General features: G+C 31.4%; 2 protein-coding genes across 2 annotated transcripts; one reads left to right on the top strand and one right to left on the bottom strand.

Moving 5' to 3' along the window:
• Positions 1-5,608: 5,608 nt before the first annotated feature.
• Positions 5,609-6,614, bottom strand: LOC106325889 (ethylene-responsive transcription factor ERF003-like). Its single transcript, XM_013763939.1, has 2 exons — positions 6,437-6,614; positions 5,609-6,310 (listed from the first exon to the last, which is right to left on the bottom strand). The coding sequence occupies exons 1-2, from the start codon at positions 6,517-6,519 to the stop codon at positions 5,839-5,841; spliced, it is 555 nt and encodes a 184-aa protein (XP_013619393.1). The 5' UTR covers positions 6,520-6,614; the 3' UTR covers positions 5,609-5,838.
• A 5,070-nt stretch (positions 6,615-11,684) lies between these two features.
• On the top strand, positions 11,685-12,577 carry LOC106324507 (glutathione S-transferase T3-like). Its single transcript, XM_013762467.1, has 2 exons — positions 11,685-12,119; positions 12,182-12,577. The coding sequence occupies exons 1-2, from the start codon at positions 11,685-11,687 to the stop codon at positions 12,575-12,577; spliced, it is 831 nt and encodes a 276-aa protein (XP_013617921.1).
• The last annotated feature ends 1,890 nt before the right edge of the window (positions 12,578-14,467 follow it).

Genomic DNA, 14,467 nt, shown 5'->3' with positions numbered 1-14,467 from the left:
GACATCCTTACCAAGCCATTAGCAAGGATTATGTTCAAGCAAATGAGGAGCTTAATCGGAGTTCAAGAAATTGATCTCCCTAATTCAAGTTGGAATTAAGGGGGTGAATGTTGGATAATTCCAAGCTTGTGAAAACTTAACATATTATTAGATGTTTAATATGTTAAGATAAACACAATAAGGAAACCTATAAATAGGAAAATAAAGTTTCTATTTAGGTTAGGTTTGTGTTTTTCATATCTCACATGTTAAAGGGAATTGTCTTTCATATAAATATAGGTCTAATGGAGAGGTGTTCCATATGATTTAAGAGAAACATATTGAGAGCTTTAGTTTTGAGTAGTTTCTAAAGCTAATAAAAAAAGTTGTTCTTATTATAACTCTTTGTGTTTCTAAGAGATTTGACCCCTAACCGATAAAGTTTGATGGTTTTACACAAAATTTAAATTGGATGAAAAAACCCCGTAAATAACCAGAAATGAATTTGGGATAAAACCAGTTAAAGAGAAAACCCTAGAACTAAGCAGCTTGGACGACCGTCCCCGAGCCGTCGGCATGCTTTGTCCTGAGCAATGGCGGATTTTCTCATCTCCCTGCTCAAGCGAAAGCCACCTCCATAGCATCTCCTAAGGACGTCGGGAGCGTGACATGTAGAAATCATCCAGCAACATTGCTGAGGTCGTTGAGAGAAATCGAAAGACAGTGAAGCACTCTCTTACCGCTGATGCACGCGCTAACGGTGGAAAAACGGAGCATTTTGAAAATAATAGCCTACAAAGAGAATAGGGGAGGTTTCCAGTTGCTTTTGTTTCTCTCCCTCTAAGTTGATGCAGTGTCCATCGTCGTTTTAAATCACTTTTTATTTATACGTTTAGAAACTTAAATCACAAAGTAAGTCTAATTAATTCATATAGATGCGCACCTACATTTACGTATCGTGGTATATTTATATAAATAAATACTGTCAGGAGAAAGATTCGAGTTAATATATAAGAAAGAAGGTAACGCACACTTACGTGGTATTTAACACACATGCGCAGCTTCTATGAATGTCAAATTGTGAGAAAGGAAACAGTTCATTATGCTAACCAAATAGTACTGGACTAGTGGTAATTCCTTGATCAGCAGAAATTGTCCTATAAATCTAGATTAGGGAATCAATTATTCTCATATATCGAAATTATCTAATCATTTTATTTGGATAGTGATTGTGGTGTCACGTATCATCATTCCCAGCTTTGATTGCGCTGGAAAACTTATGGTAATTGCATAAAATGTGGTATTGTAACTTCCACACTGAAAAACTATACAAAATCTACACTTTTAACATTTTTCGAAATACACACTTGATGCTAGAACATCTTGGAAGAAAAAAACGGATGAGGAAGGAAATACTATCAATAAATACGAACATTAGCCGGAAAAATATACACACACAGTATAAAACAACGAGGAATTGGATGTGGTTAAAATACTGAAAAGGAGTTTCACCACAGAGCAACATTATTGCTGGGACGAAGAGAGAGAGGGAAAGAGTCCTTGTTCTGCTTTTTTTTTTTTTTTTTTTTTTTCGTTAGAAAGTAAGAGACAGTTTTTAATTAAGAGTTTTTCCTTTCTCTTTCTTCTTCGGTCCCCACCCCATTCCTTCCCATTCCTCTAAGGAATGCCTTAAGGGACTCCCTATAATGTTGCTAGGGCATGTTTTGATCGTTTTCGGAACCAACAACTTCACATGAGATTCTACATTACTCAACACCATCATTCTCTTCTCCTTTATTGTCTTTGACCACTTTCTTCCTTATTTTTATTTTATTTTCTATTAACATATTTATACAAAAATAAACGAACGTATTCTCATGTGTTATCTATGATTTTAATTAAGAGTTTTTCCTTTCTCTTTCTTCTTCGGTCCCCACCCCATTCCTTCCCATTCCTCTAAGGAATGCCTTAAGGGACTCCCTATAATGTTGCTAGGGCATGTTTTGATCGTTTTCGGAACCAACAACTTCACATGAGATTCTACATTACTCAACACCATCATTCTCTTCTCCTTTATTGTCTTTGACCACTTTCTTCCTTATTTTTATTTTATTTTCTATTAACATATTTATACAAAAATAAACGAACGTATTCTCATGTGTTATCTATGAATGTATCTCTCACCCAAGAGATTCATCGGGGTAAAGGTTGCGGTAAACTAGTTGTGAAGCACTTTTGATAGATCTTCTCATTGCCACGCTTTTTGTTTGTACCTGTAAATAAAAATATTAATTAATTATATAAAACTTAAAAATTTACATGTCAATCATATATACCTAGCTAGATTAAAAATACTGTCGAGAAGAAAATAGGTCATTGGTATGTCTTCCCTTATGTCGATGGTAAATCAATTTTATTTCGGATTCAAAATTATATATGATTCTGTGACTAAATATATTTACCTAGATGTTAAGCATAATTTCAGTTTCCATAAGTTTGTTCGTTTCGAATGTCCAACAAACTTTGGCATTATTAAAATGTTTCTCAAGCTATGAAGGATTTCTCGAAATGTAAGTTATAAGTTCGAAATTAACCCCCCCCACCACCACCACCACCACCAAAGAAAAAAGTAAATGTCAGCTAATAATTTTTTTGTCGGCTGAATTTCATTAACAAGAAACTGAGTAATCTCTCACAAAAACTTCAACTAAGCCCCAAAAGATTAATGGGAAACAAAATTAAAGTTTTTGCACGTTTGTACATAATTTCTTTTGGTAAAAAGTTCATAACTTTTCTGCAACGCCTATATATTTTTAATGATAAATAGATTAATTGTTTCACTAGTTATTTTTGTGATGGAATTGTTTCATTAGCTGTAAATGTAATTATCAGGGATCAATTAAGAGATGTTATTATTCTTATAAATCTGAGTCTCTATTTTTTTTACCTATTTATTCTTTTTTTGGTGAGGGCAGTGAAATTTTTATTGGGACAAGAAGAAAGCCTTTCCTTAAATGAAAAAGGATCCTCACATAAGTTCAAAGAAGTAGTGATGATGAACTCACAAGCATGCCATTGCTGCTTCAAAATGCTTTAATAAAACAAAATAATAAGAATAAAACTACACTTTATAATTCCCTCTTTTTATTCATTTACTTTCTTTTTAAAAAGCTTATGGGGGAAACAATCAAATTCCATACAGGTAGAATAATCATTATAAGTACCATTCGATGAAGACATCAATCCAAAAAATAATATCACGTTCAGATTCCAATCTATCTCAATAATGTTGTTAGACAAATGTTGTCCCATATCTGTATTTAGTGAATTTCAGAGAGTAATACGTTGTATAGTAGCTGCCTAATATATTGTTATACCGTATAAGCAATGCATGCTTACAAAACTCTAATGTTAAATAGTTTGGAACATATTAATAAATGTTTTAAAGAACAAATTAAATTGCTTTTGACTTAACATTGTAGCATGTGAGATAAATTAGCATAGATTTTCTGTCCTTTTTTCGTCAACCTTATAAATAATAGGCTTTTGTCACATCGTCAAAGAACATTTTTATAGAAAATTGTTTTATCAATTCTCTCATATAACATACACCTTTTGGGTATAATATGTTATAATTTAATTACAAATCAAAGAATGACTCTTATCTACTAGTTTTTCATATTTGAATAATATGCATACAAATATTTGAATAATATGCCTACAAATATGAAAAGAAAATCTCATCGAGTCTTAAGCCAAAAGCTCATCAAGTCATTATTTTGATCCTTATACGTTATGGAATATTATGTATGTATAACTTGCGTAATTTACTTTTAATTATTTTGAGAATTATAAGTTTTGTAGTTTATTATCCATGCATGAAAATAAAGGGACAAGAAATCTTTAGATCCATATCATTCCTAACATCGAATCATTTGTGTGCTGAAATTTAGACGCATTGCATGTGTAGTGGTTTTTTTTTTTTTTGCATGTGTAGTGGTTATATCCCAACGAGTTGATTAACCATGCGGAATTATCGTCTACTTAACTAAAAAAAAAGATTTTTTTTTTTGTTTTGGCTTGTTGTTAACAACTGATAACGTGTATATGCATGCAAGAGGAATCCATCAATCGGAGTGGAGAAACTACCGGATTATAAGGCCTGCGTAAAATTATTTTTTAACTGATGTAGTATGTAGAAAAATTTTGATAAAAAACACGAGTTAATTTGAAGAAATTAACTACCGGATTAACATATGTTATTGTTGAAAAACACGAGTTAATTTGAAGAAATAAATAGCAAGAAAACATAATTGAGACAAATACCCTTTTGCCGTTTGTATAATGATTTTGTGAATTATTATTTATAATCTATTAGACTTGTGTAAAATATGATATTTTTTCCCTTTGGAAAAACATTTTTATCTCACTAAATATATTTTTTCATAATCATAAAAGCATATTGTAACAAGGGAAGCTTTGGTCTCATGTTCGCTTCCTTTGAACACCAATTTTTACCCTTTTTTCAAAAATAAAATAAAAAAATAAAGCCTTTTTTTCCAAAAAAAAGAAGCAACTGTCGGCTTTCGCACCTCCTAGATGACGTCTTTTTCATGAGTCTATCTTCTTTTTGGTGGTGTATAGAGATTTAAATTATTTCTAAAATTTAAAATTAATTTAGAAAGAAAAGTATAGCCTGGTTATAGCTGTTTCACGGTCTGAATCGTTGATTCGCAAGCATCCGTAAAACATCACAGATCCTTGATTGCGGTTGCATACGTCCATTTCAAATCGGTAAGGGAAACAAGTTTTTGTGAAAAACCAATCAAAACAAAATATTCCAAAACGTTGATAAAGCAGTGACTGCGGTTGCGTACGTTAATTAAGGCCCACCGTTGAAAAAAAATGAGAACATGCATGATGCATGAAACAAAAAGAACAAAGATTTCAAACCCTTTTTACAAACTCTCTGTCTCTGAGTCGCTCTTCTTCGTTTGATATCTTTTTTCCCAAATGTTGTATCTTTTTACTACATAAAATCCCCACTTATTCACACACGAACACATGTAAAACATAATTTTCATGATCCAATTAAATTTTAGACATTGGTTTAAATTTAAGAGAAATACCCTCAGATAGCCTAAAAATGATTTTTGTCACAAATATAGTCATAAGTATCAAAATGACCAAAATATTTCATTAAATAGGTAAATATACATTTATATCTTTAATGTTAATTAATCTACACTTTATTGTTTAGAATTAAGGAGCGGATTTAAAATTTTTAGAGATACAAAATAAATATTAAAATATTAAAAATTGAAAAATATTTTCAAAAAGTATTTTCGAATTTCAAAAAGAAAATTTGAATGAAAAATAATAAATAATTTTGATAAAAAAAGTTCAAATTTGAAAACATATAATTCGAAACTATACATTTTTTTTATTTAGGGTATAAGAGTATTTTATTATTTAATAAAATTTATTTTGGTCATTTTTATCGTTAGAAGCTTTTTGTGACAAAAACTTAAAAATTGTCTATTTGATAGAATTGCGCTAAATTTTATTTAGTTTTCTTACAAGGAGAAAATGATGCAAAGAAATTGATAACAATTTTCATATCATAAAATTTACTATACGTTACATAGCTTATGATCGATTGCTCTTTGTAGAAACTAGAATGAATATTTCAAAGAGGCCAATTCAGATCAAAATGTAAATTGGTTAGCACTCCTCACTAGTACTCATTATATGACACCGTATTATGGAAGGAAGAAATAGTATGCTAAATAACAAAGCTAAATGCTCTGTTTCAGAAACAGAATATTAGCTTCTTTACTAAAGCGACATGGCTGTTTCTCACAGCGACTGACTAGGTAAAACAGAGCAAAACTCAATGGAACCGTAATGAAGCAGCTCCTCGATCATTTGCTCGATATGATCTTCCTCTAATGGCCTGAAGTTCTGTTTGAAATTGGAGTTTCCATCGTCACACTTCATCTCCGTTACTCCTCCCGTGTTATACTGAGTTCCACCGTCCAAAGTGACATTGTTAACGCCGTGAGTGTCCGGTAAGGATAACGGCCGTAATCTCGTGTTCTGCGTTTGTGTTTGTGACTGTTTGGTCATCTGAAGAGAAGCCATATAGCATTTGTGGAGTTTAGCGGTGAGAGTAGCGGAGAGGAGCTTGGAAGAGGGAGAAGGAATCGCGTTTGGGTTGTAAGGGAAATTAGTACGAGCTCTTGGGCCACACATTAGCCTCGCCGCCTCGTCGTAGGCCCTTGCCGCATCCTCGGCAGTCTCAAACGTTCCGAGCCAGATTCTCGTTTTCCTGAAATAAATAAATAAAACGAATTAGCCACACTTCTTGGTTAATTAGTCAAGAATGAATAAAGAGATGCTAATTTGGTAATTTTGGTAATACAGCTACCGTTCCGGTTTTAAAAACATTGCTTACAAGAGAGGGTGACGAATTTCTGAGACCCAAGATCCCCAATGTCTCTGCCTCACGCCTCGTAAACGTTGTTGTGGTCGTGTCATTAGTAGTTTGAGTGTGTCTATCAAAGTGTTTGTGGAAATATGTAAAGAGGAAAGTGATGGAAAAAGAATGATGGAAGTGAAGTAGCATGGAAGAGTGAAAGTTGGCTATAAGTAGTGTTGGCTTTATGAGATAAAAAGAGAAATATTTGTTTTCTTTGTTATATTTAACTAGCAATCAATTTGGTCCTAAATGGGACCCATACCGTTACCAGTACGACCCAAAAAATCTCATTGATGTTGTGAGTGAGAGAGAGGGAGATCCTTTTTTTTTTTTGTAACAGACAGAGAGATCTATATATGCTGATTCCTTAGTTTTAAACTCATTTGTTGTATTCGTAGTTGCAGCGACATGAGAAAATGGGTTATCCATTAGTCTCAGATATTGTATAGCTTTAGTATTAATAGCTTACATGCCAAACTATATCTATGTGGCGATTTTTTTTTCTCAACGATGATTTTGGAAAGCGTATCATAATTTCATTTAAATTAGAACTAGGTGTTTGTCCGCAATTTTACGAGTAATTATATTATATGAAGAAATATATATTATATTTACATTGTTATATTTTTTGAAATATAATTAAAATTTAAATTTTAATTTTAAATTTTAAATAGTTGGATAATAAAAAATTTTAGTATATATTTTTAGAATATCAGTGAGATTTAAAATAGTTCAACAACGTAAACCTTAGTCATTACAAATATTTTTCTTACAGAAAAACAATATTATAATTAATTCAGATAGTTGGTTGTAGAATTACTTTACATTTTATTCTAACACGTGGAAAAACTGAAAATACTCTAGCTTTCAAGAAATAAAAAAAGAGTTTTTTGTGTAGCACCAATACAATGATCGGATGTTTTTATCATGAAGATATTTTGTAAATGTTTTTGTGTGGACTTTAGAAAACATAAAAAAATTCTAATTTTTTTACCCACAAATCTAATTCTTTTATATAAGAATATATAACCATTAATTTTTTCAGTAAAAAGAGTTAAAGTATTTTATTTAATTATATATAAATAATTGATAAAGAAAAAGAAATTGATAAAACATATATATTATTTTTTCAATTCTGCAATTAGTTACCATAAACCATTATTTTTAATATTACATGTGTTATTTGGTAATTTATATTAATTAGTTCTATAGTTACATCTTATTTTTAGATCTGATTAAATAAATAACTAATGAACGTCAACAACAAATCAAATTATAACTATTTTTTAAAATTTAACCTATTAACAATACATAAGAAAAATCATTTAATTGACTTCTCAATTAACATATAGTATGATTTATCTCTTTAAAACCAAAGATAAATTTGGTTAATGTAAACATGAAAACATGTATTAGGAAAATGGTAGTCTAAGTAATTTCTCTCATAATTTTGTCAAATCACAAATCACACTTTCTCACTCATTTTTTATTTAGTGTTTAACGTAAAACTTAAATGGGTTAAACAAACCATTTCTTCCTTTAAAACATACCCATTTTAATTAAATCTGATTAATTAATAAGAAAAAATAATTTTTAAATAACAAAATGTTGTTATTTTAGGCATATATACCTAATATTAACGTGAGATCAAATATTATATCAAAATAAAGTATTTTTATTTGTATAACATTTGTTAAAATTTTATTATTGTACATTTTAAGAGTTTATTATACCACACAATATATATCTCATTATTTTTTTAATAATTTATCCTACTTGCAATTTACATTATATTGTCTATCTTTGACTTTAACAATTATAGAACATGTCATTTTTATTGATCTTTCTTATTCAATTTATTACAATATTTTAAAAACACATAAAACTAATTAGTTCACATTTATAGTAGCACAAAAAATATATGCATCTCGACAGACAAATAAAATTAAATACATAAGAATATAAAAGAGACATAAATGCAACAAACATATTTTATTATTCTTTCCTCCTATTTTTTTATTTATGTCTCCTTTATTTTTTTATTATTCAAAACAAGCATGCTAATTTTCTTATAATCAAAGCTATATTAATTATTTTAATAGAGTATTAACTCTAGGAAAAGCATGTGAAAAATAATTTGATTAATTTAATTTTAAATGACTTACTATATATTAATTTTAAATGAATTACCATATAATATAATTTTAAGTGATTTACCATATAATAATTTTAATTTATCTGTTTATATTAATAGATTAATTAAATAACATTTCTTGATTTAATATAATTTTAAATGACTTATCATATAATTTTTATGTTTTAAAATATAAAAATATTTTAATCATTTCTAAATGTGATAACTTATCTATGATATTACATTATCATTGGAAAATGATGAGAATGTTTTAAAATTATATATTTGACTATTTTGCATTCATTTGAAATATTTTAGAAAAAAATATATATATATAGAGCGAATGAGTGAGTTTAATTAATATTATTAGGTTTACATTGATTTATTGTAATCACTACTAATATAAATATATTAAAACCCGTTTTTATAATTGTTTATGTAGTATCATATGTATTTAAATGTATATTATCATTTTATATAATGTAATCTATGATATTTAATTGTTTCTATAAATAAATTATGTTAATTCATCTATATTTAAGATGTTTAATTGTATATTTAGAAATATATATTAGATTAGGTAATTTTAGAGTTAGTTTCCTTTTAAAAACTTTAATTAGATAAATAAAAAATTAAAAACCATCAACCAATCAAATTATAACAGTTAATTGGAAAGCTCTCAATAAATTTTCAATGTTTCAATGTTAATTTAATTTTTTTTATAAAATATCCAAATCTTCTAATAAAAAAGCTCTAAGTTACGTATATCCTAGATTATGAGTGAATATTTCGTTAGCTATAAATTTACTAACTGTCCTGTATATATATATGAGTTTCCTCAATTTATTTTCTAAAGGGGAACAAGTTGGATCCAAAGATTTTGGCTGTGGTGAAACTTCAAACCAACTGTCACATGGGTTTGATCATCCACAACATGACTGTAGATACTTCCAATTTTTTCTAGATTTTTCCCCAACTACTTAATAATAAAAATAATAATTGGAAACAAAAAAGGAATACAGTTTGGTGAATAGCGGGGCTCTTTCATCACCATTCCTCGCCCATGTGAGGCTTCGATAACGACTCAATCAAACACCAAACACATCTTCGACTATCATCTTTTTTATTATTTTAGGTCATTATTGAAACAAACATTCATGTTTTATGATCAATTTTCTGAGTTTAGAGTGTAGTAGGTGATAGTCAAATATTGAAAAGGAATAATAATGTTCATTATATACGATATAAAAAATTTATTATTAGTATATGATAACATTCTAACCACTTTCGTCTATGCATGGGTTCTATGGATGTTCTTTTGTCATTCTATATCTTGTTTTACAAACTTTGGTAACACAAATTAAATTAACTGACTCATAAAATAAATAAAGAAAAAAGTATGTAAACCATATTCAGTCGCACGACATTTTCCAATTGAAACAATATATCCTTTTAGAGTCAATAGTAATTGGAATAAAAGGTGATAATTTTGGGCAAAAGAATGTGCTGTTAGAATGGATCCATCAAAATGACAACTGCCAAGATTAATTGCCTTACTGGTGTCAATCGAGTAATAAATTGATGGAAGAATCTTAGACCGCAATTATGACAAAAACAAAAACCACTAGAAGGTCACTAACTTTTCTATTAAACTAAACCCTAATGGTTGATAATTTTTAACCATAAGAACTAATCAGTTGACAGTTGTATTATATTTTTTGTTCACTAAGAGCACGTTTATTCGAAGCCCTTAAGAAGGGACCTTAGCTTAAAAAGATTAAAAATAAATGTAAAATCCATATTAAATCATAACGCATTCCTTAATTAAGGGAGCGAAGGCACGGCGTTTAATAGCCATGCGTCACGAGTTCATTGGAGAGAGGAGAGATGGTGTCGCGTGTTTCTTCGCGTTTCTTCTTTCTCTTCTTTCTCTTTTCCTTCTTTCCTCTTCCGGCAACGAAAATGGTGATTTTTCTTCTTCTCGGTGGCTCTACTCAACGAACGGCGTGTCTCTCGATGGATAATGTCGACGAAGGAAAACGGCGTCCTCTCTAACGGTTGCTCTCAACGACCAAGGAAAAGGGCCACATCTCTCTCGTGGTGGCTGTCGGTGACGAAGGAAAACGGTGACTGATGGCGAATCGGAAGGTAAAGATGAGTTAATATGTTTACATGTTTGAATATTTCATTGATGCATGTCTTAGATTGTGCTATTTCATCGTAAATCTAGAGAAGTTCAATCCACTGATTTGTTTTTATTTTTTCTGTCTATGTGTCTTCCGAGGGTTTGATCAAGAGGCACGATCGAGGCTAAACCTTTCTCTTTGTCAGACAAAACCCCAACGATTGTTTGTAAAAGGTAAAACTTTTGCCTTTGATCTTTGAACTGGATAAACTCAATCTCTTTGTTCTGTTGAATTGGATAAACCATAGTTTATATTCGTTGTTCTTTTGTGAGTTATGTTGCGCTTGTTGTTGAATTTTATTGTTGCTTGAACTGGATTGAGAATTGGATAAAACCATTGTCTTTGGTCTGTTGAATTAGCTATTATTTTTGCTATTTAGTCTTGTTTGAATTGGATAAATCATTGGCAATAAATTGGTTTGTGGTATGTAAAATATGTTGGGAATGTTGTTGAATTTTTTTGTTGCTTGAACTGAATTTAGAATTGGATTAAAACATGGTCTTTGGTCTGTTGAATTCGGTATTATTGTAGCTATTTACTCTTGTTTGAATTGGATAAAGCATTGCAAATATGTTGCGATTGTTGTTGATTGCAATCTCTTGTTTGAAATGAATTGAAATGTAATTATGTGTTAGGTTAGGTAATAAATAGCTGTTTAAATGGTTTGTCTGAGATAATGGTTGTCTTAAATTGATTATGGTCAGATAGAAATGAATGGTGTTGTGGGAGGAAGGTGTTAAATACATATCATGTCGGTTATGGTTGGTTGTGATCAATGCAAACCGTGTTCTTCTTTTCTTCATTCTATAAAACTATTTTCTTCTCTTCTTTCTTGAATTCATCTCACTTTCTCTTCATCATCCTAGTTTCTCAGCTTTGTTCTTTTCTTTCTGTCTTCTTTGATATGGATTCATATCCATCGACTGGAACCTCAAAGTTTGTTGACCTACTTAATAGTCAACAAATTGTTTCCTTTGGAAACTATGAAGATAGTGCTGAACTATCTTCTTCACAACTTCCATTTCTAAGCAGTCAAGTTTCCGAAGCCTCAAACTTCGATGGAGACACTGGTGCAGAGCGAAGAGAGCGACATAAATGGACACCAAAGGATGATATTTTGCTCATCAGCTCGTGGTTAAACACGAGCAAAGACCCTCTGGTTGGGAACGAGCAAAGATCAGTCGCCTTTTGGTCAAGAATTACTGCCTATTTTCAGACAAGTTCAAAGGATGATGGCTGCGAACAGAGAGAGCCAAACCAGTTGAAGCACCGTTGGCACAGGATCAATGACATTGTGTCCAAGTTCTGTGGAGCGTATGATCTGCTACTAGGGAGAAAAGTAGTGGACAAAATGAAAATGATGTTCTGAAGCTAGCACATCAAATATTCTACAACAATCAGAAGAAGAAATTCAATCTAGAACACGCATGGAGGGAGCTGCGGCATGATCAGAAGTGGTGCGACCTTGCCACTGCTAAAAACGAAGGGACATCGAAGAAGAGGAAGTGTGACGACGGTGCAGATTCATCAACCTCTCAAGCAACTGAGAACAAGCGTTCCCTATGTGTTAAGAGTGCAAAGACAAGTGGTAAGAAGAAGGTGGTAGACGAGAATTATGTGAATGAACGGTTGTCTAAGTTTCAGAGTATGTGGACAATCAAACAGGGAGATTTGGCAATGAAAGAACGGTTGTCTAAGATGAGTCTGCTTTACTCTCTTATTGGAAAAAAGGAACCTCTAGCTGAGTACGAAGAGCCCCTCAAGAAGAAGCTCATCAATGACTTGATATCTACTTAGTTAATCGACAAAATGTTCTGTAACTTATTATGTTTCTTGTTAAGTTTCTTATTGTTATGTTTCTTATTGTTAAACTCGTCTAATCAAGTTAATGTTATGTTAAAATGTTAAGTTTCTTGTTGTTTTGTTTCTTGTTGTTAAACTCGTCTTCTTGTTCTTGATGCGGTTCTTGTTCTAATCAAATTAATGTAATGCTAAAATTGTTCTTGTTCTATGTAATGCTAAATTGTTCTTGTTTTGTTGTTCTTCTAACTGCAGTTGAGAGAGTACACGTTGGGAAACAATCACGGAGCAAAGATGTTGCTGTGAAGAGTGGAGTGGTGGTCTCTGTCACGAGAGTTTTGTTTCTTGTCACGATGTTGCTGTGAAGAGTGGAGTGGTGTCTTGTTTCTTGTCTTGTATCAGATGAGTTGGTGGTGTCTTGTTTCTTGTTTCACGAGAGTGTATGAGTTTTGTGTCTTGTTTCTCGGCATGTAGTTGTGACAGGAGAGTTGGTGGTGTCTTTTTACTTGTCTTCTAGTTGTCATGAGAGTGTAAATCACGTGAATGAAATAAAATGTACTCTTTCACGAGAGACTCAAAATAATTCTACTCAAAATGTATTGTAAATCAGAGACTCAAAATAATTCACAGACTCAATATAAGACAAAATAAGATAAGTATAAACACTAGCTCTTCCAATCTCATGTTCATCTCTCACAATCTCACTTTCTCTCCATTATTTCCATTCTCTTCGTAGTTTCTCTAAAACAATTCTACTTTGTATTTTCTCATCTTTTTCCATTCTCTTCATAGTTTCTCTAAAACAATTCTAGTTTTCTTTCTGAAAAAATTCCAATTCTCTTTTTAAAACAGTTCTATCTCATGGCATCTTCTTCTCATAACAATTTTGAAGACTCATTCGATGAAATTTTTGATCAACAATTCGATCAATTTTTTGATGAAACTTTCGAGAATCTGATCACCGAGCAAGAAGAAGAAAAGAAGACAAGGAAAAGAAGAGTGTTTATCGAAAGAAATCGAGAGGAAGGCCATATGCGTTTATGGAATGATTATTTCAGTGATACTCCAACATATCCTGAAAATCTTTTCTGACGACGATTTAGAATGAACAAGCCATTGTTCATGCATATTGTTGATCGACTCTCCAATGAAGTTCCATTTTTCTGACAAAAAAGATGGTCTCGGAAGACTTTGTCTCTCTACACTTCAAAAGTGTACAGCAGCTATTCGTGTGTTGGCATATGGTTCTGCGCTTGATGCGGTCGACGAATACCTCAGGCTCGGGGCAACCACTACTCGGTTATGTGTGGAAAATTTTATGGAAGCAATAATAAATTTGTTCGGCGATCAATAACTTAGAAGACCAACACCGTATGATCTTCAACGTCTTCTTCATATTGGAGAGCTTCGTGGATTTCTCGGGATGATAGGAAGCATCGATTGTATGCATTGGGAGTGGAAGAATTGTCCCACCGCTTGAAAAGGGCAATATTCTCATGGTTCTGGAAAACCCACAATCGTTTTAGAGGCGGTTGCTTCATATGATCTCTGGATATGACATGCGTTTTTTGGACCTCCAGGTACTTTAAATGATATCAATGTTCTTGATCGCTCACCTGTTTTTAATGACATAATAAATAGTCAAGCTCCGCAAGTGATGTGTCGAGTTTTAACCCGATTATCTAACTGCAAGTGCACAGTAAAGTACGCAGTAGTAATGCGGGATCGAATCCACAGGGACCGATGATCACACGTAGAGTTGCAGACAAGTTAATAGCTACAGTGAACGAAGATATATTTTTGATGTTTTTTTATTTAATTTTCTTTAGTGTCACAAAACATAAACAAGCTGTAAAAAGATGATTTAAACGATTTGAAAACTATTTT

Source organism: Brassica oleracea, chromosome C2 (assembly GCF_000695525.1).
Source record: "Brassica oleracea var. oleracea cultivar TO1000 chromosome C2, BOL, whole genome shotgun sequence".
Lineage (NCBI taxonomy): Eukaryota > Viridiplantae > Streptophyta > Magnoliopsida > Brassicales > Brassicaceae > Brassica > Brassica oleracea.
Note: the sequence above shows the minus strand (reverse complement) of the source record. Positions and strands in the feature narration are given on the sequence as shown.

Bases quoted from the DNA above. Each gene is read 5' to 3' on its own strand.
- LOC106324507 (XM_013762467.1), top strand. From the start codon at position 11,685: ATGGATTCATATCCATCGACTGGAACCTCAAAGTTTGTTGACCTACTT. The intron at 12,120-12,181 runs GTAGTGGACAAA...TACAACAATCAG, and splicing joins ATCTGCTACTAGGGAGAAAA to AAGAAGAAATTCAATCTAGA.
- LOC106325889 (XM_013763939.1), bottom strand. From the start codon at position 6,519: ATGACACGACCACAACAACGTTTACGAGGCGTGAGGCAGAGACATTGG. The intron at 6,311-6,436 runs GTAAGCAATGTT...TATTTATTTCAG, and splicing joins GAAATTCGTCACCCTCTCTT to GAAAACGAGAATCTGGCTCG.